This window comes from Haliaeetus leucocephalus, unplaced genomic scaffold, assembly GCF_000737465.1.
Source record: "Haliaeetus leucocephalus isolate CR32 unplaced genomic scaffold, Haliaeetus_leucocephalus-4.0 Scaffold1000, whole genome shotgun sequence".
Lineage (NCBI taxonomy): Eukaryota > Metazoa > Chordata > Aves > Accipitriformes > Accipitridae > Haliaeetus > Haliaeetus leucocephalus.
The window spans coordinates 755,586-773,258 of NW_010973436.1; the positions used below are offsets into that span (position 1 = coordinate 755,586).

At 61.7% G+C, this 17,673-nt stretch overlaps 1 protein-coding gene across 2 annotated transcripts in view; it reads left to right on the plus strand.

Moving 5' to 3' along the window:
- NAV1 (neuron navigator 1) overlaps positions 1 to 16,821 on the plus strand; it is a 60,616-nt gene extending 43,795 nt beyond the window's left edge. The window contains exons 5-29 of one of the 2 annotated variants that reach the window (XM_010584538.1): positions 2,565 to 2,703; positions 2,918 to 3,215; positions 3,652 to 4,345; positions 4,460 to 4,918; positions 5,123 to 5,164; positions 5,346 to 5,497; positions 6,169 to 6,339; positions 6,920 to 6,972; positions 7,257 to 7,334; positions 7,539 to 7,622; positions 7,807 to 7,918; positions 8,571 to 8,692; positions 10,560 to 10,756; positions 10,860 to 11,022; positions 11,163 to 11,337; positions 11,556 to 11,653; positions 11,780 to 11,875; positions 12,042 to 12,201; positions 12,301 to 12,536; positions 12,644 to 12,798; positions 13,004 to 13,075; positions 13,369 to 13,565; positions 14,105 to 14,223; positions 14,472 to 14,669; positions 15,280 to 16,821. In XM_010584538.1, coding sequence (XP_010582840.1) covers positions 2,565 to 2,703; positions 2,918 to 3,215; positions 3,652 to 4,345; positions 4,460 to 4,918; positions 5,123 to 5,164; positions 5,346 to 5,497; positions 6,169 to 6,339; positions 6,920 to 6,972; positions 7,257 to 7,334; positions 7,539 to 7,622; positions 7,807 to 7,918; positions 8,571 to 8,692; positions 10,560 to 10,756; positions 10,860 to 11,022; positions 11,163 to 11,337; positions 11,556 to 11,653; positions 11,780 to 11,875; positions 12,042 to 12,201; positions 12,301 to 12,536; positions 12,644 to 12,798; positions 13,004 to 13,075; positions 13,369 to 13,565; positions 14,105 to 14,223; positions 14,472 to 14,669; positions 15,280 to 15,375 — 4,366 coding nt within the window. In that variant the 3' untranslated portion in view covers positions 15,376 to 16,821. The remainder of the gene's footprint in view (positions 1 to 2,564; positions 2,704 to 2,917; positions 3,216 to 3,651; positions 4,346 to 4,459; positions 4,919 to 5,122; positions 5,165 to 5,345; positions 5,498 to 6,168; positions 6,340 to 6,919; positions 6,973 to 7,256; positions 7,335 to 7,538; positions 7,623 to 7,806; positions 7,919 to 8,570; positions 8,693 to 10,559; positions 10,757 to 10,859; positions 11,023 to 11,162; positions 11,338 to 11,555; positions 11,654 to 11,779; positions 11,876 to 12,041; positions 12,202 to 12,300; positions 12,537 to 12,643; positions 12,799 to 13,003; positions 13,076 to 13,368; positions 13,566 to 14,104; positions 14,224 to 14,471; positions 14,670 to 15,279) is intronic. The other variant, XM_010584539.1, reaches the window with a different exon arrangement.
- The last annotated feature ends 852 nt before the right edge of the window (positions 16,822 to 17,673 follow it).

The following is a 17,673-nucleotide window of genomic DNA, read 5'->3' on the forward strand; positions in this document are numbered from 1 at the left end:
AGCCCCTGCGGGGTTCCAGGGGCTCCGGTACCCCCGGCCGGCGGAGCTGACCCCGCCGGGGCGGGACGGGCTCCGGGGCTGCCGGGCTCTATGTCCGACCGGGGAGGGGGGGGCTCCGAAGCGGGGTGGGGCTGGGCCGGGAGGGGAGCGGAGCATCTCCACGCGGCCCCCTCGCACCGCGGCCGCGGGTCAGGTCCATGCCCTGCTCCCTCCGGGATGCAGCCACCTCCTCGGGTCGGGGTCGGGGTATGCTTCACCGGGGCCGTGTCGGGACCTTTCTGGCCGGTGGTGGGTTCCCGCACGCCCGGCCGGTGCCGGCGAGCGCGGCAGGACGGTCACGCTGCCGCAGCCCCCGCCTCGCTGCCGCCGCTGTCCTTGAGCATCCCTTCCCTGGGAGCTGTCGTGGGCAGAGGGATGCAGGGCTTGCGGGCGTCCCGGCGCATCGCTGCCTTCAGGGTGGGTTTGGTGCGGTGCCGGCTGAACGGAGGTGGGGAGTTGCTCTGCGTAAGATGGAGGGGCTGGAGCACAAAGCAGGAATTGAGTTTTGCCCCCAGCGTGACGCTGCGGCATGGTTGCCCCCCCCCCCATTTGGGGTCTGCGGGGGGCAGTCGTGTGGCCTCGGCCGGCATGGACCGGGGTGCCGGGGCTTGGCCGTGCTCGAGAGTTTGTGTTTGCCGAGGGGCAGTTGGTGCTGCAGTGCAGCCTGAGCTGAGGCTTTCCTTGCTGTGCCAGCTACAGCGTATGCATGTCAGTTTTGGGGACCCCTCAGTGTGCCAGCCATGTGCCCTGTAAGAGAGCCAGAGATACCCCACGGTGGGCAGCTGGCTCCCAGGCCTCACCCCATGTCTTGAGTGCTTTTGGGATATCACCTGTGACCTTCTGTGTTGCCCTTCTTTGGCATGGGTTTGCTAAGGAGGATCTGGTGTCACTTCATGCCCCAGTTCAGCCCCTGACCCTGTGCCTGTTTCACCAGGGCTTCTGAGATGCCTGGGGACAGGTCAGCAGGAGCTTCCCATGCAAGGCTGAGAGAGCATTTGGGGTTTGCCCTGCCAGGCCATGAAAGCCAAGCTGAAGAGACCCAGCACCACATTTGGTCACAGCCATGTGCTCACAGGACATAGCTCACCAAAGCCCTGCCTCGCTCCCAGCGCTGCCTGCTGTGAGGGTGATGCCAGCCTGGGAGAGGAGCTTTGCTTCGTGCTCTGGGTTGGGGATTTCTGTCCTGGCGAGAAGTCACCCCCAGCACAGACGCTGGTTGTGGGAGTTGCTTGGAGCTGGGCAGCCCAGCAGTACATCCAGGCAAGTGGTCATAATTAAATCCTTTCCTGGGCAGCAGTGCCTGTGGGGGACTCTGTCCCAAAAGCTACTGTGGGGATGAAGGGGACTGTGTCCATACTGGCTCTGGGCAATTCCCGATGTCTAGGAAGAGCAGGGTACACAGGGCCGGTTGGAGGGGAGCTGCCTGTGTTGCTCTGTCCTGGGGTGTGGGCTTTGTGGAGGGGATGGTGGTGGCTGTTGCTTGTGCCCTGGCACCCCAGTTGGCGGAGGCACCCAGCAGGCACCCTCTCCTCTGCCAGGCCATGCTGTCTTGTCCCCAGCTCAGCCAGGGTCACAGTGTCACTTGGGTGATGCTAAGTGGCTTCACCAGTTGTTGGGCTCCTCCTGCACCGTCTGTGGCCCTGGTGTTGGGGAATGGGCATCTCTAGCAGGGACCGGGGCTGGCCTCAGCCCCGAGCTCTGCTCCCCTCTCCTATGCCGCTGCTTGTCACCCCCAGACTCCCGCAGCCCTCTCAGAGCCTGCAGGGCCTTGCTGACCTACTCACCTGCTGACCTGAAAGGGGCCATGCTCATCCTGCTGGAAAATGTTCTGTGCCCATCTGTGCCGGATCGCCATGGGCACAGCCCTGTGCTGCAGAGCCAGCGAAGACCATGGGGTGTGCAGGCAGCTGCCGCCCCAGCGTGGCACTGACTGACAGCCCTGCAGATGGGCTTGTGCATGGTCCGCTGAGCCCCGGGCATGGAGCAGCCGCCCTGGCATAGCAGCGGTGCCCATAGCTGCTGCCTGTGCCTGCTGTGGATGCAGGGTGCAGTGAGGTGGTGGGTGGGAGCCACCCAAGGAAGGGTGGATGCTGCAGGGCAGCTAGTTTGTTTACTCCAGCCGGTCCCTGCCCTTTCCAGCAATCTTCCTGACCCTCTTGGTGGGGCAGATCACAGGGGTCTTGGTGCTGACTGCGGTGCTGCCAGCTCTGCCTGCATGAGTGCTGGCCTCCATGTGCTGCGCAGGTACCCTCCCTCCCCCCAAAAACCCCACAGGGGCCTTAATAGGGACACACAGGGTCACTGGGGCTTGTGTGCTGGCGGGGCACCAAGCCTGTGCCAGGCTGGGCTGGAGCCAGCCGTGGCCACTGAGTGCCAGCTCCCTGCTGTGACCCTGCAGCAGGTGCTACCGGGAACTGAGGTTTGTGCCCTGGCAGCCTGGAGCAGGGAAGTCCCACGGGTGGCAGGATCTGCCGGGCAGGGCTGAGGCTGGGCAGGGGGGTCTGACTCTGTCTCTGCCCTTCCAGCTGGGATGAGAGCAGCTCCATCAGCAGCGGCCTCAGCGATGCCTCTGACAACCTCAGCTCGGAGGAGTTCAACGCCAGCTCCTCGCTCAACTCCCTGCCCTCCACCCCCACTGCTTCACGCAGGAACTCGACCATAGCGGTAGGTGCCTGTGGCACCCACAAACCCTTCCTGGCACCGGTCCCAGCTTGGTGCCACTGCCTGTATGGGAAGGAGGGGATGGAGGGTGCTGGCGTGGGGAAACTGAGGCATGGCACAGGGTGTCTGCTTCATCCCTCTCCCAGCTGGCTGGTGCTCCTTAGGGATGGGTTTGAAGTGGGTGCCAGGAGCACCCCTGACTCCACTCTGCCCACAGCTGCGCACGGACTCTGAGAAGCGCTCACTGGCGGAGAGTGGGCTGAGCTGGTACTGTGAGGGTGAGGACAAGGCACCCAAGAAGCTGGACTACGACAGCAGCAGCCTCAAGATGGAGCATGGCTCCTCCAAGTGGCGGCGGGAGCCCTCAGAGGGTGGCGAGGAGGGGCCCAAGGCTGGTGAGCTGAAGAAGCCTGTCAGCCTGGGCACCCCGGGCTCCCTCAAGAAGGGCAAGACTCCTCCAGTGGCCGTGACCTCCCCCATCACCCACACGGCTCAGAGCACCCTCAAAGTGGCAGGTGAGACCCAATTCAGGCAGGGTTCAGCTCCTCTGATGGGGAGAGGATTGGGTGGCACCTTCATGGGCCTCCCCTGAGCAAGTGGGCCACAGGATGCACTGTGGCTGTGCTCGGACCTGGCAGCCACTCCTGGGCTGGAAGGGGTGGCAGGGCTGTGCATCCCTGCAGGCAGGTTGTGGGTCTGGCCCCATGCTAGGCCCTGCTTGCCTAGGGCTGTGCCTGCCCCATGGTCTCGTGGCCACGCACCGGGCTGGAGGCTAGCTGGGTGCAGCAGGGGCCTGGCTGTGGCTCTGCCCCAACTGCTGAGATGGTGGCATGTCCCTTCTTCTCTATCACATCCCTGCTTCTGTGATGCCACTGTCCTGTCTGGGCTAGTTCACACCCAAATGTCCCCAAAGCCTCCTGGGACACTAACCCATCCTTCCCTGCCTACCAGGCAAGCCTGAGACCAAAGCCACCGACAAGAGCAAGCTATCTGTGAAGAGCACAGGCCTGCAGCGCTCCTCCTCTGATGCTGGCCGTGACCGTATTGCTGATGCCAAGAAGCCTCCATCAGGTCTCGCACGCCCCTCGGCCTCCAGCTCCTTTGGCTATAAGAAACCAGCTCCTGCCACTGGCACAGCCACTGTCATGCAGGCTGGGGGCTCGGCCACGCTCGGCAAGATCCAGAAGAGCTCTGGCATCCCTGTCAAGCCGGTCAGTGGGAGGAAAACAAGCCTGGATGTCTCCAATGCAGCCGAGCCTGGCTTCCTGGCCCCAGGGGCTCGTTCCAATATCCAATACCGCAGCCTGCCCCGGCCAGCCAAGTCCAGCTCCATGAGTGTGACCGGTGGCCGTGGCGCGAACCGGCCAGTCAGCAGCAGCATTGATCCCAGTCTGCTGAGCACCAAGCAGGGCAGCATCTCGGTGTCGCGGCTCAAAGAGCCATCCAAGATCAGCGCTGGCCGTGGCACGCCAGCCCCTGTGAACCAGACGGACCGTGAGAAGGAGAAGGCCAAAGCCAAGGCGGTGGCGCTTGACTCTGAGTGTGGGACGCTGAAGAGCGTTAGCTCACCTGAGAGCACCCCGAAAGCCCAGGCCAGCCTCCCACCAGCGGCCAAGGTGGCCGAGCTGCCCCCCACACCTCTCAGGTATGATCCTTCCACCTCCGAGGGCAGCAGGTGCCTGACAGGGCTGTGCTCAGTGCCCGGCTATGCCAAGTACCCAAGTCTCACCTGCTTCCTTACCTGTTTTCCCCTCTCCAGAGCGGCTGCCAAGACCTATGTGAAGCCTCCCTCGCTGGCAAACTTGGACAAGGTCAACTCTAACAGCCTGGACTTGCCCTCCTCCAGTGAGCTCCATCCCCCACACACTGCCAAGCTCCAGGACTTACACCCAGCCAGTGGGCACCTTGCGCCCTGCTTCAGCCCCAGTCCTGCCCCCATCCTCAACATCAACTCAGCCAGCTTCTCCCAGGGCCTGGAGCTCATGGGTGGCTTCAGCGTCCCCAAGGAGGGCAGGATGTACCCCAAGCTCTCAGGCCTGCACCGCAGTATGGAGTCCCTGCAGATGCCCATGAGCCTGCCCAGTGCCTTTTCAGGGGGCAGCACCACCACCACCACCCCTGCTGTCGCACCCCCTGCCAGCACAGAGGAGGAGGAGGAGGAGGAAGAGGCAGGGGATCTGGGCTGGAGTGGGAGCCCCCGGCTTGCACATCTGGACAGGTATGGCTGGACAGAGGGCATGGGGCTGCTGGGGCACCTCTGTGGGCTCAGATCCATCCCTGCCATTCTGCCATGACCTTTGCCTGCTTCAGAGGCTCTTCCTGCTACATTTCTGCGGAAAAGCTCCTTGTTCCCACAGCTCAACCCCCATGGCACCTTCCCTCATCTGTGCAGGAATGTCACTGATCTTTCCTTCCCTTCCAGTGCCAACCGTGACAGGAACACGCTGCCCAAGAAAGGGTTGAGGTAAAAGAGCCCGAATGACTTTTGGATGGCACTGGGGAGGGAGGGTGGCCGGGCATGTGAAGCTTTCCATGGGGGGCTGGTGGTGCCCTCCATGCCAGGGAGGCTGGGCTGCAGTGCAGCAAGTGGGAGCCAGGATGGTGCTGGTCTACCTCGCCATGCCTATCTCTGCTCTGCTCCCCAGGTACCAGCTCCACTCCCAGGAGGAGGCCAAGGAGCGGCGCCATTCGCATGCCATCAGCAGCGGGCTCCCCGAGTCGGATGACCAGCAGGACCTGCCCTCACCCCCTGCCCTCCCCATGGCGCTGGTCGGGAAGGGTCCACTTACCAGCATTGGTCAGTGCCCTCCACTGCCAGCCCCTTCTGCTTGCAGCAAGCCCTGTCCTTCCTGCTCCCCGTATTACTTGCTGATGCTGTCCTGGGTGGTGCTTTTCTCCTCGACACCCCCAGCAGCCCTAACACCCAGCATGTGGTGCTTTTGGCCCACCAAGGTGCTGGGTTGTGCCCAGGGGCCAGGGATGTCCATCACCTCCGTTTCAGGCCATCTCATCCACCCTTGAGACTCTGCCTGCAGGCTCCTGCTCCTCTGGGGGTGCCCGGCAGGGCAAGGGGTGATCCCTGCCCTGCTCTTGCCAGGACCTACATGTTCCTGGAGGGTTTGGGGCGTCCAGGCAGACAGGTTGGGGCTGCCAGTGGAGGGCAGCCGGCGATCAGGTGTTCCCCTCCTGCACCCGCAGGTGGTGGGCTCTGGCATGGTGGTCCCCAATTTGCCCCAGGGTGGTGGATTTGTCTCAGCCCTGTGGTTACTTTAGTGCTGGTGTCCTGGTCTTCCCAGTGTAAATCTGTGTTTTAGCTTTCCCCCAGCCCCTCCCTGCTTTGGGACCACAAGCCATGCTTCCTCTCTGCATCCCAGCTCTCGTGAATTGCTCCCAGCCCTGCTTCCCCATCCCTATCCCAGGTCCCAGGCGTGACTCTGAACCTGCCTCTTCCCTGCTTTCTCCTTGCAGTGAGCCCCACTGCCACTGCAACTCCACGGATCACCCGCTCCAACAGCATCCCCACCCACGACTCCACCTTCGAGCTGTACAGCACATCCCAGATGGGCAGCACCCTTTCCCTGGCCGACAAGCCCAAGGGCATGATCCGCTCGGGCTCCTTCCGGGACCCTGTGGACGATGGTGAGAGTGTGCTGCGCTCCTGCCCAGGTGGAGGAGGCTCCCGGTGGGGGGGCGGCGGGGCTCTCTGCACGCTTGTCCCTTCCTCCTGGCACTGCTGCAGTGCTGTCAGATGGGTTGGTGCATCCCGTCCTCAGCATCACAGCAGCATACAGCAGCCCTGAGGGGCATGGTGTACCCCTCTGTGCTGGCATCTGCCCTGAGCCACAGCCTGCCCTGACCCCTGTGGGTGCCTGGTGTCCCTGGATTGGCCCCAGGGTGTTGTGACACTGGGGAGGCAGGGATCCAGGCAGCCAGGGAGGGTGGCAGAGCCCCCAGGCTCGGCCAGAGAGGAGAGTGCAGATGAAAGGTGCTCCCCACGCCCTGCTGCACACCACATGCCCGGGAAGGTCACCAGCCATGCACTGAGAAACGGGCAGTGCTGAGCAGCTGCTGTCCCACCTTCTGCCTCCCCTGCCCCACCGTAGAGTCCCCCTCCACTGGGAGCTCCGTCCCCTGCACCCTGCTATGCCCTGCACCTGCAGCCCCTGGGGGTGCTACTGGCCAGGGGCACCCTGACATGCTGGGTTTTATTCTGTTGCAGTTCATGGATCGGTGCTGTCCCTGGCCTCGAGCGCGTCCTCCACCTACTCCTCCGTAAGAGCTGCCTCCGTGCTGCGCTGCTTTGTGCATGGCTGGGGGGGGCCTGGGTGGGAATGAGGGGGGCTCTGTGCATGCCTCTGCCTCGCGCTGAGCCTGTCTGTGCCTCTCTGGCCTCCTGACTGCCTTCCTCTGTCTGTCTCTCTCTGCTCTCGCACTGCCAGGCTGAGGAGAAGATGCAGTCTGAGGTGAGCCTGCACTCTCTGCTCGTCACCCGCACCTGCCACCATGGCAAGGGTGAGCACCTGACCCCTCTCACTCCCTCCGCTTTCTTCCCGCAGCAAATCCGCAAGCTGCGCCGTGAGCTGGAGTCCTCGCAGGAGAAGGTGGCCACACTGACGTCCCAGCTATCTGCTAATGTGAGTCCCCGTGGGAGCCACTGCCCGCTGCAGGACACGCTGCTCTGTCTCTGCAGTGTGTGGGGCTGGTACTGGCCTGCGCCCAGGAGAGCCTTGGTTTTCCCCTCTCCTGTCTCTTGAATCCCACTCCTAGCAGCAGGTGCTCATCCAGCCATGGGTGCTTGCCCAGGCGTGGGTGCTCACCTGTTTCTCCACTTCTCTCAGGCCAACTTGGTAGCAGCTTTTGAGCAGAGCCTGGTGAGCATGACGTCCCGTCTGCGGCATTTGGCTGAGACCGCTGAGGAGAAGGTGGGTGCTGTCAGAGTGCCGAGTGGGCATTGGGGGGCACTGATGGTTCAGGAGGGTGTTCGTGGGGCTGAGGGATGCTGGACTTGGGTGAACCTGCTGCGGCACTGCCCACCCCACGGGTGCCCTCAGGGTGGACGCTGCGCTATCAGGATGCACTTTATGCCTCCTGGCTCTGCTCCCCTAGGACACGGAGCTGCTGGACCTGCGAGAGACCATTGACTTCCTGAAGAAGAAGAACTCGGAGGCCCAAGCTGTGATCCAGGGTGCCCTGAACGGCACTGAAATCACCCCCAAAGGTGAGATATGGTGCTGCAGCCCCCAACCACAGGGATGCAGCTTTTTCTGAGCTACTTGCCCAAACCCAGCTGGGCTGCTCCTGCCCGGGGCTGGCATAGAGCCCCAGGGCACACCTCACTCATGTAAGGTGTTCACATGGGAGGCAGCTTCCCCCAGGCAGCAGCTCTTCCCCACCTGGGACTCCTGAGCATCAGAAGCCAGGGTCAGACAGCCAGAGCTGTTAGTAGTCTCAGTGCTGGTGTGTGGGGGGAACGGGATGGTCATCCTCCCTGGGACACCTCCTCACTGGGCCCTTTGCCGACAGCCCAGTTTTGGCTGCTGATCTTGGCTTTGTTCCCATGAGTGCTGTTTCAAGCCCCGAAACCCCAGTGTGAGTGCAAGGCGCTGGCAGGGAGGTGCCATGGGATGAGCAGAACAATGTGTGCTCTGGGCATCTCCCTGGCGTTTGAGGTCACTGTCCAGAATGGCAGTGCCCGTGTGGTGTCCGAGCCCCATGTCATCTTACGAGGTGGCTCTGAGAGCTCAGAAGGTGTTTTGGTGGGAGAAGGAAGAGGCGCAGGGAGGAGAGTGCGGGTTGCTCTGGCGTTGGGGCAGACACAGTTTGCTGATGCCTCCTTTCCTGATCTTTTCCACTTCTTTTGCTGGCCCCAGAGCTACGCATCAAACGGCAGAACTCCTCTGACAGCATCTCCAGCCTCAACAGCATCACCAGCCACTCCAGCATTGGCAGCAGCAAGGACGCTGATGCTAAGAAGAAGAAGAAGAAGAGCTGGGTGGGTTGAATGGGGTGCTGGGAGGAGGAGTGGGGCTTGGGGAGCCACTGGCAGGGTCTGGCCAGGGTCAGCCCTGTGAGCCAGCTGTTCTTGATCTACCTTGGCATTGTGGTGTTGGTCCACTCTGTCCCCTGGGGACAGCACTGGTAAGGAGCGTGTAGCAACTATGAACTTGTGTCTTGACATGTTGGTCAGGACTTCTTCAGCCCCTCTGGGAGCTTTCCGGCCCTGGTCCTGCATGCCTGCTTCCTTGTTTTTTCCCCACATCTTCCTTCCACCCACACAGGCTATGGCAGTGCGGGGGGGCCAGACACCTCGGCCAGGCAGCCCCTTCCCTGTACCAAGCAGCTCTGTGCTGGACACGCAATTAAGTCTTGCTTTGTTTTGTTTCTCTCCCCCTATGCTGACCTCAATCCTTTTTTTCCAGGTGTATGAGGTAAGTCCTATGCTGTCCCCTCCACCCCATGCTCTGCCCAGCCAGGGCACTCGCTCCATTTTGCGGGACGGTGCTCATAACACTACCCATTCCATCCATCCCACTGGCACTAACCCCCATCACGGGCCATCCCGGGGCCCCCAGCCAGGCTGTGTGCACCTTGGCTGCTTCCTTTAATGTTAAGGCCAAAATAAGCACCCGCATGGAGGGGCTGAACTGCCCCAGATGACCCTGAGGCAGCAGGAAGGGCTCGGATGGGGACCTGTGCCATGGATGGCGACAGTCCTCTTCTTGCCTGGGGAAGACGGGCATTCTCCTGAGTGCCTGTAGCCAGATCTTCTGGGACGGGGACCTCACTGTAGCCCTGCCTGTGGCACTGGGGTGTGGTGCTGCCCATCTCTGCATTGCCATGGCTGGCCTGATGTGACCCCAAATGGCTCTGTCCCTGTCAGGACCCATGTGGGTCCCAGTGCTCCTTTGCTGTCCTGCCATCAGCGGAGCCTGACACCCACCTGTTTTTTTATGCTGAAAGGCAATACTTGCTTTTGGGGATACACCAGACCAGCCTGCCTGGTGCCTGTGGGAGTTGTGCTGGATCCTGTCTGTTCTCCATCCTGTCTTCCTCCCACCTCCTCTCGGACCAGGCCCTGGCCCTCCAGGGGACACAGTGTGAGCCCGGGGTGCCTGTCCTGCTGTTGTCTCGCAGGCTGGTGGTTCATAAACGGGACCCAGTCCCAGTTTGGCCCCTGCGCAGTGTCCGTCCCTCCTCCCTGGCCTTGGCACGCTGCTCACCCGCCCACTACTCTGTGTGTGCTGTGTGCATGCTGCATGCCCAGCTGGGACCCCGGGTGACATCTCACGGAGGGCTGGCTGGCCCTCTGCATTTCCAGGGTGACCCCACAGGGCAGAGGGGGGTGTGGGGCTGAAATTGTCCCCTTGCACCATGATACCGGCTCTTCAGTGGCTGGAGGAGGGGATGTCCCCCTAAATGCCACTTGCTGGGATGACTGTGGTGGGCTGAATGTGAGGATGGAGTCAGCCCTTCCTGATGGACCAGGGTGCTGGTGCAGTGCCTGAACACCCTGATGTGGGTGCTGGCAGGGGGCAAGGCTGGGTAAAGCCTGGCCAGGACAATGAGTCCCACTGTGTGGGGCTGTTTGGTGCCATCCAGGCTGGGGCTGGAATGTTGCACAAAGGGCTGCGTGCCCTGATCTGTCAGCTGTGCCAGCAGAGCAGGGTCAGGCCGGTGCCTTCCCCGGGGCAGTGGTAGGGTACACTGCTGCCTCAGTGATGGATATGTGTTACTGCTCCCAGCTCATATTGTCTGTGGGTCCTGGGTAGACAGGGGCTCTGGGGCAGGACCGGGCCAGGTCTCTGCTTGCAAGGCTGCACTGTTGGGCTGTCCCTAACGAGCGTTTCTGTATCCTGTAGCTACGCAGCTCCTTCAACAAGGCCTTCAGCATCAAGAAGGGACCCAAATCGGCCTCATCCTACTCGGACATTGAGGAGATTGCCACACCGGACTCATCGGCCCCCTCCTCTCCCAAGCTGCAGCATGGTTCCACAGAGACTGCCTCGCCCTCCATCAAATCCTCCACGTCCTCCTCTGTGGGCATTGACACAGCTGAGTACGTGGGGCCAGGGCAGGCGGCATGGGGTGGGGAGGGCTGGTCATGAGGGCTGCAGGCTCCTGCCCTGGATGCGTGCAAGACTGTCTCTCCCTTGGCCCAGGCTCTTCCAGGCCCACGGTGAGGGTGAGCCGGAGAAGAAGGAGGTGTCAGAGCTGCGGTCAGAGCTGTGGGAGAAGGAGATGAAGCTGACGGACATCCGCCTGGAGGCCCTCAACTCAGCCCACCAGCTGGAGCAGCTGCGGGAGACCATGCACAACATGCAGGTGAGGACCACTGCCAGAAGTCTGGCTGGCTCTGAGGACCTGGGTGGCCACAGTCCCTGTACCCCCACAGCCGTGCTGCAGCCCTGGGATGCTGCCAGCGTCCAGCTCCTCACACTGTGCCTTAACTGGTTCTCCCCAAGCTGGAGGTGGATCTCCTGAAGGCTGAGAATGACCGGCTCAAAGTGGCTCCGGGACCGTCGGCAGTGCCAGGCTCCGTTCCCAGCCACGTCATGAGCACGTCGGCCTCCTCTTCACCGCGGCGCTCCCTGGGTCTCACCCTTGGCCACGCTTTCAGCCCCAGCCTGGGGGATGCAGGTAGGGTGACAGAGCTGCTGGCGGATGGGGAAGGGCTGGGACAGACACGTGTGTGTGGTGGGAATGTGCTGATACTCACCTGGATGTAGCTGTGTATGGGGATCTGTCGTGCCGCCAGTGCCACGATCAGCCGCAGCAAGATTTGGCTCAAGCTGGGCACGGTCAGGCCCCGTGGCTTGGCTCTCCCTGCCGGCACAGCCTCACTGCTCCGTCCCTAGATGTGTCCCCCATGGACGCTGTCAGCGCTGGCATCCAGAAGGACGAGCTGACGCTGAGGATTGTGGTGCGCATGCCGCCCCAGCACATCATCAAGGGGGTAAGTGTGGGCTGTATGGTGAGCCTGACTTGTCCCACTGCCATGGCCCTGGACAAGGGGCAGAGAATGCTTCTCTGGGGCTGGATGCAGTGCCCTAACTCTGCATACCTCTGCCTTGGCTTCTAGGACCTCAAGCAGCAGGAGTTTTTCCTGGGCTGGACCAAGGTGAGCGGGAAGGTGGACTGGAAGATGCTGGATGAGGCTGTCTGCCAGGTCTTCAAGGTAGGAGTGTGAGGACCCCTCTTTTGAGAGCCATCCTTTTACACTGCTCCACCATGCCTGATGCTCCCTGGCCCAGGTCCTTACCAGTGTCTCCTGGGGCTGCTGAGCACTGCTTGCTCCCTGCCAGCTGTCGGGGGCACTGACAGTCCTGTCCTTATCCATGTAGGATTACATCACGAAGATGGATCCTGCTTCCACGCTGGGCCTCAGCACTGAGTCTGTCTATGGCTACAGTATCAGCCACATCAAGCGGGTCCTGGACACAGAACCGCCAGAGCTGCCACTGTGCCGCCGGGGCCTGACCAGCATCGCTGTGACTCTCAAAGGTCAGTGTGGTGGAGAAGCTCCATCACTGTCCCATCTTCCCTCTGTCTCGTGGTGTCGCAGGCTGTGAGCAGGACCCTCACCCCTCCCCTTGCCTGCAGGCTTGAAGGAGAAGTGTGTGGACAGCCTAGTGTTTGAGACGCTCATCCCAAAGCCCATGATGCAGCATTATATCAGTCTCCTGCTGAAGCACCGGCGGCTCATCCTCTCGGGACCCAGCGGCACAGGCAAGACCTACCTGACCAACCGCCTGGCTGAGTACCTCGTGGAGCGCTCGGGTCGGGATGTCACTGAGGGCATTGTCAGCACCTTCAACATGCACCAGCAGTCCTGCAAGGTGAGACCACACAGCAGCCTGAAGTGTCCCTGTTGGTACTGGTGCTGCAGTCCCTGTTGGCAGCCATGCCATGGCCCCACATGTGACACCTGGCCCATTCATTGCAGGACCTGCAACTGTACCTCTCCAACCTGGCCAACCAGATCGACCGGGAGACAGGCACAGCAGACGTGCCACTGGTGATCCTCCTGGACGACCTCAGCGAGGCGGGCTCCATCAGCGAGCTTGTCAATGGTGCGCTCACCTGCAAGTACCACAAATGGTGAGAGCCCAACTGCACCCTCCTCCGGCGCAGTCTCCCAGGCACACACATGCTCCCCACTGCTTTTGGCAAGATCCCTGGGCTCGTGAACATGAGGCTGCATGGCTGTGCATGTCTGCTCTGCTCAGATCTGCTCTGCTATGGGTGGGGGTGATGCAGGGTGCTTTTTTTTCATGGATCTTGTCTCTCTCTGTCACTCACTCAGCCCCTACATCATTGGGACCACCAACCAGCCTGTGAAGATGACCCCAAACCATGGCCTCCATCTCAGCTTCAGGTGGGAACCATAACATCCCTGGGGAACATCCCTGTGGGGCTTTGGGGGGGGGGAGCATAGGCCATCACTCCTGCCCCTGGGCAGCCCACAGGATGGGGACACATCCTGTGATTGGGGACCCTAATGAGTACCAAGGACTGAGCCCCAGCCCTGTCCTTGCCATCCCAGAAGGACCTGATGCCCCAACCTTGGGCACATGCAGTGTGGGGGTGCTAGGAGGTCCCCTGAGGGTACTGGGGAATAGGGCAGCTTGTGTGGAGACCCAGCCCTGAACACCTGAGTCTTTCCCCCAGGATGCTGACCTTCTCGAACAATGTGGAGCCAGCCAATGGCTTTCTGGTACGCTACCTGCGGCGGAAGCTGCTGGAGTCGGACACAGACATCAATGCCAATAAGGAGGAGCTGCTGCGTGTGCTGGACTGGGTGCCCAAGCTTTGGTACCACTTGCACACCTTCCTGGAGAAACACAGCACCTCTGACTTCCTCATTGGTATGGCCTTACTGCGCACCTCCCTCCTCTACCTTGGGCTGCTGGGAGCGCCCAGGGACAGGGGCAAAACCCTCCCAAAGGAGCCTGGGGAGCTGACGTGCTGCCCCGTGTCTCCCAGTCCCACACAACCAAAAGCTGGTGGGCAATGCATACAAATGTTGCTTTTGCCTGGGTGGCATTTATTCCCATGCCCTATGGGAGCTGTCACCATGGTGTCAGCCAAGGCTGCTTGTCTTTCGGGCATCCTTCGTTGGGCACAGAAGAGCCATGCTTTCCCAGGCAGGTCTTCCTTTGCCTCACCATGATTTTGGGGGGGTAGACTGAACATAGCAGCCCCATTCCTTGCCTGATAGCTTGCTTTTTGCCTATGTGTGTCAGGTTGATGCTGCCTGGGCGATGCTCCCAGGAGGTGGTTGGGCCCAGGGCACCCTGTGCAGCCAGGGTTGCCTGTCTTGGTGCTCTGCTGTCACGGAGCCAGGGGCAGTATCTGAAGTAGGGGGACCCAGCTCCCATTTTCACACTCTGCCTTCCACCTACAGGTCCCTGCTTCTTCCTGTCCTGCCCCGTAGGCATTGAGGATTTCCGGACTTGGTTCATTGACCTGTGGAACAACTCCATCATCCCTTACCTGCAAGAGGGGGCAAAAGATGGGCTCAAGGTACCCAGAGTTGCCTGGCACGTGGGGATGCAAGCCAGTGGTGCTTGGGGACATGCTGATGCAGCAGTCTAACAGGATGGGGAGAGGGGAGGTGCTGGGATTTTGGGCACAGGTGGCATCTCTGTCAGTCCCTGCCCTGCCCTGTGGCTGCAGCAGGACATAGCACTGTCCTGGGGGGGCTCAGGGTGTGACGTTGCCAGCTCTGGCATATGGTGAAGAGGTGGCTGCTGCTTGCTCCCTGCCTGCAGGTCCACGGGCAGAAGGCAGCCTGGGAGGACCCCGTGGAGTGGGTGCGGGACACCCTGCCCTGGCCATCAGCGCAGCAGGACCAGTCTAAGCTGTACCACCTGCCCCCACCCACTATTGGGCCCCACAGCACCGTTTCTCCTCCCGAGGAGCGCACCGTCAAAGACACGACACCCAGCTCCCTGGACTCAGACCCTCTGGTATGGCCCTGCTGTGCTGCGCACCGGGAGGTTGGCCAGGTTGGGCTGGTGGAGAGAGGAGAGCAAGGTGGAGCTTCACTCTCCCAGTTATTTTTCACTGTAAAAAGCCTGATCTGGGGATGCAGAAACATTTTGCACTCCTGGGAGGAGTGGTGGATGTGGGATGGTGGTGCTGGCAGGCTGCAACACCCAGGCACATTGTGATGTGCCAGTGAATGGGCACGGCGTGGCGCTCCACGAGGCATCACGTCCACACACGCAGGCACATGCAGACTGGGGCTTTCATGTACATGTCCTGGTGTGTCACCTGGCGAGGCTGCTAGCAGACAGCAGGCTGCCATGGATGATGCCAGCTGATGGGCCAGAGCCTGTCCCTCCATGCTGCTTTGGCATGCTTAGCCTTGAGCATCCCAGCTGTGCCCAAGGCCAGACCCTGATGACAGGGAGGGATTTTGCAGCATCTCTGGGCTTTGCGTTACTCTCTAAGGAGCTGCTTGGGGTGGCTGATTTGTATGGGAGGGCATGGAGGGCCAAGTGGCCTTGGCCTTCCCAGGGCATCCGTGGACCTCTCATCCCCGTTGGGCTTGGTGCCATGCTCCTTTCCCCACAGATGGCCATGCTGCTGAAGCTCCAGGAAGCCGCCAACTACATCGAGTCTCCGGACCGCGAGACCATGGTGGATCCCGACCTGCAGTCGACTCTGTGAGGCCCGGACATGCCGGCCCAGGCAGAGGGGAGCTGCCGCCAGGCACCGCTCCCGCCAGGCTGCTCTCCTTTTCCTTTGGTGTCCCGGAGTGCAGGGCTGGCGAGTGAGCAGAGAGGAACTGGGGCTCCAGCACATCCCAGTGGAGCGTGGGGAAGCTCAGCCCATCCGTGGGAGAGCGTGAGGTGCCATCTCCCCTCCTGACCCTGGGGGTAGGAGAATCCTGGTTTCTCTTCTTGTTTTTTTTTTTCTGTCTCTATTGCAAACTCTCGGGCTTTGGGGCCAGGGCGACTGATGTGGCTGAGCCCCGGCTCCCGGGAGCCACAGGAAGGCCCCTGCGTGGGGCAGGGACCCCGTGGGAGCCACCTGGGCCAAAGCTGGGGGCCGCAGGAGGAGCGTGTGGCTGCAGGACGAGAGTGTGGGCATGAGGGTCTCCAGCTCCCTCTCCACCCAGCCAGGTGTAGCCGAGGGCAGGCGACGAGGGAGCCACTGCTGTGGGAAGCGCTGGCCGAGGAGGAGTGCGGCTCTCGCTCCTGTCTTTGTACGTTCCCTGTTTCACCTGCATGGCAGCCGCTGCAACCAGGACAGCCCAATAAACCCTGCTTTGGTTATTTTATTTTGTTCCCCCCCCTCCCATTTTCCTTTGGCCGAGTCCAGACTTCACTTTGGTCCCTTTTTTGTTCTGGTTCTTCACTCTCCTGGCCTGGAGCCTGTGGCCCGGTGCCCACTGCTTCCCTGTAAGCAGCACTCTTTCCCTTTGGTTTCTTTTGCAGCTGTTGGTTCCACCACTCAAACCACCTCTGTCACAAAACTGGTGCTCACTGGACGATCTCCAGTCCCTGAACCCACCTTCTGGGGCCTCACAGCTTGGCTGAGAGGGGACTTGGCAGCTGGTGGCAGCAGGATGCTCTCGGAGCAGCCCCTCACCCGGTGGCTCCCCCATCCCCAGAAGCACCAAGTCAGAGTCTGGCCCTGGGGCTGGGATCTCCCACCAGGTCAGCATGCCATGGGGCATCCCCCTCTGAGGATGCTGAGGCCTGGCCATGGGGAGGGTGCTGCTGCCCCATCCCTGGGCAGCTGGATGCCTGCTCTGTCCCCTCAGTGCTGGGAGGCATGACCTGCTCAATGTCCCCTCGGTGCTGCCAGGCCTGGGGGTGCAGGTTGGTGATCCATGCCTGGGGGTAGTCCCCATGCCACTGGCTCCCCAAGGCCCTGTGCCTTCCTGTGCCCTATGGCCTGGGAGGGTCTCGCTGTGCCCCATGTTGGTGCTCTGGGGACTGCTAGGGCTGCTCTGTGTCCTCTTAGTCCTACTGTGCAATGCCACAGGCAAGGCTCCTGGCACGGAGGGGATCAGCCCCGGTGCTGCCACGGTGCCTTAATCCTCAGCCGTGCAGGAAGGGGGCACGTGGGTCTTGGGCTAGCGCTGTCACAGCCTGCTCCAGCTGCAGTGTCCTATGCCTGTCCCCAAAACCAGCTTGGCTGGGATGAGACAGGGGTGCTGGCACTGGCCTGAGCATGGCCAAGCTGGGGCTGCTGCCTTGAGCACCCCTCGGCTGCCTGTCCCCGAGCATGGCTGCAGTGTGCTCTGCTGGGCCAGCACCTCCCTCTCTGAGCCCAGCTGGGCTCTGTGGCCTGCCTGCTCTTGTCTGCTGCCATCCAGCTCAGTTCCCGCACTCAGCTGGGGCCCTGGAGAGCCTTTTGGGGAGAGGTGACCCCAGGGCCATGTCTGCTGAGCCCTGCCAGGCTGGGGGCTAGGCAGCCTCAGCCCCTCCCCATGCCACGGCTGGTGTGGCCTTCAGGGACGCCTCACAACCCTCCAAAACAAGCATCTCCTCCACCGCCTGGCCTTGCTGCCAGTGCCGGTCGGAGGCAGCCGCCACCTCTGCCCTTGGTGCTCTCTCAGCCAGTGCATCTTGCCTTGCCGCCTGGCGCATCCTGGCCGTGGCGCGTGCGCCCTGTGGTGCTCACTTCTCTGTCTGTCCGACAGCCTCCCCGCCGTCTCCCCACTGCCACCCGGGGCCGGCCAGCCCGGCCCTTTTGCACAGGGATGTCCCTCCCCACGCTGGCTTGGACGCTAGGGCTTTCTCTTTGCCTTCTCTTGTGTTGCCACCGTCAGCTAAGGACTTGCTGTAAATAGATCTGTAGTCGAATGCCCTGCGTGAGTTGGTGGGGCTTGGCCGTGTGCCTCTTTCCTTTTTTTTTTTTTTTTTTTTGTACTCTGTGATAACTGTGCTGTGCTGACTTCTTTTCTGATTGTATGAGACACCGGCTCAGCAGCTGCTCGAGGCCAGCGGTGGGGAC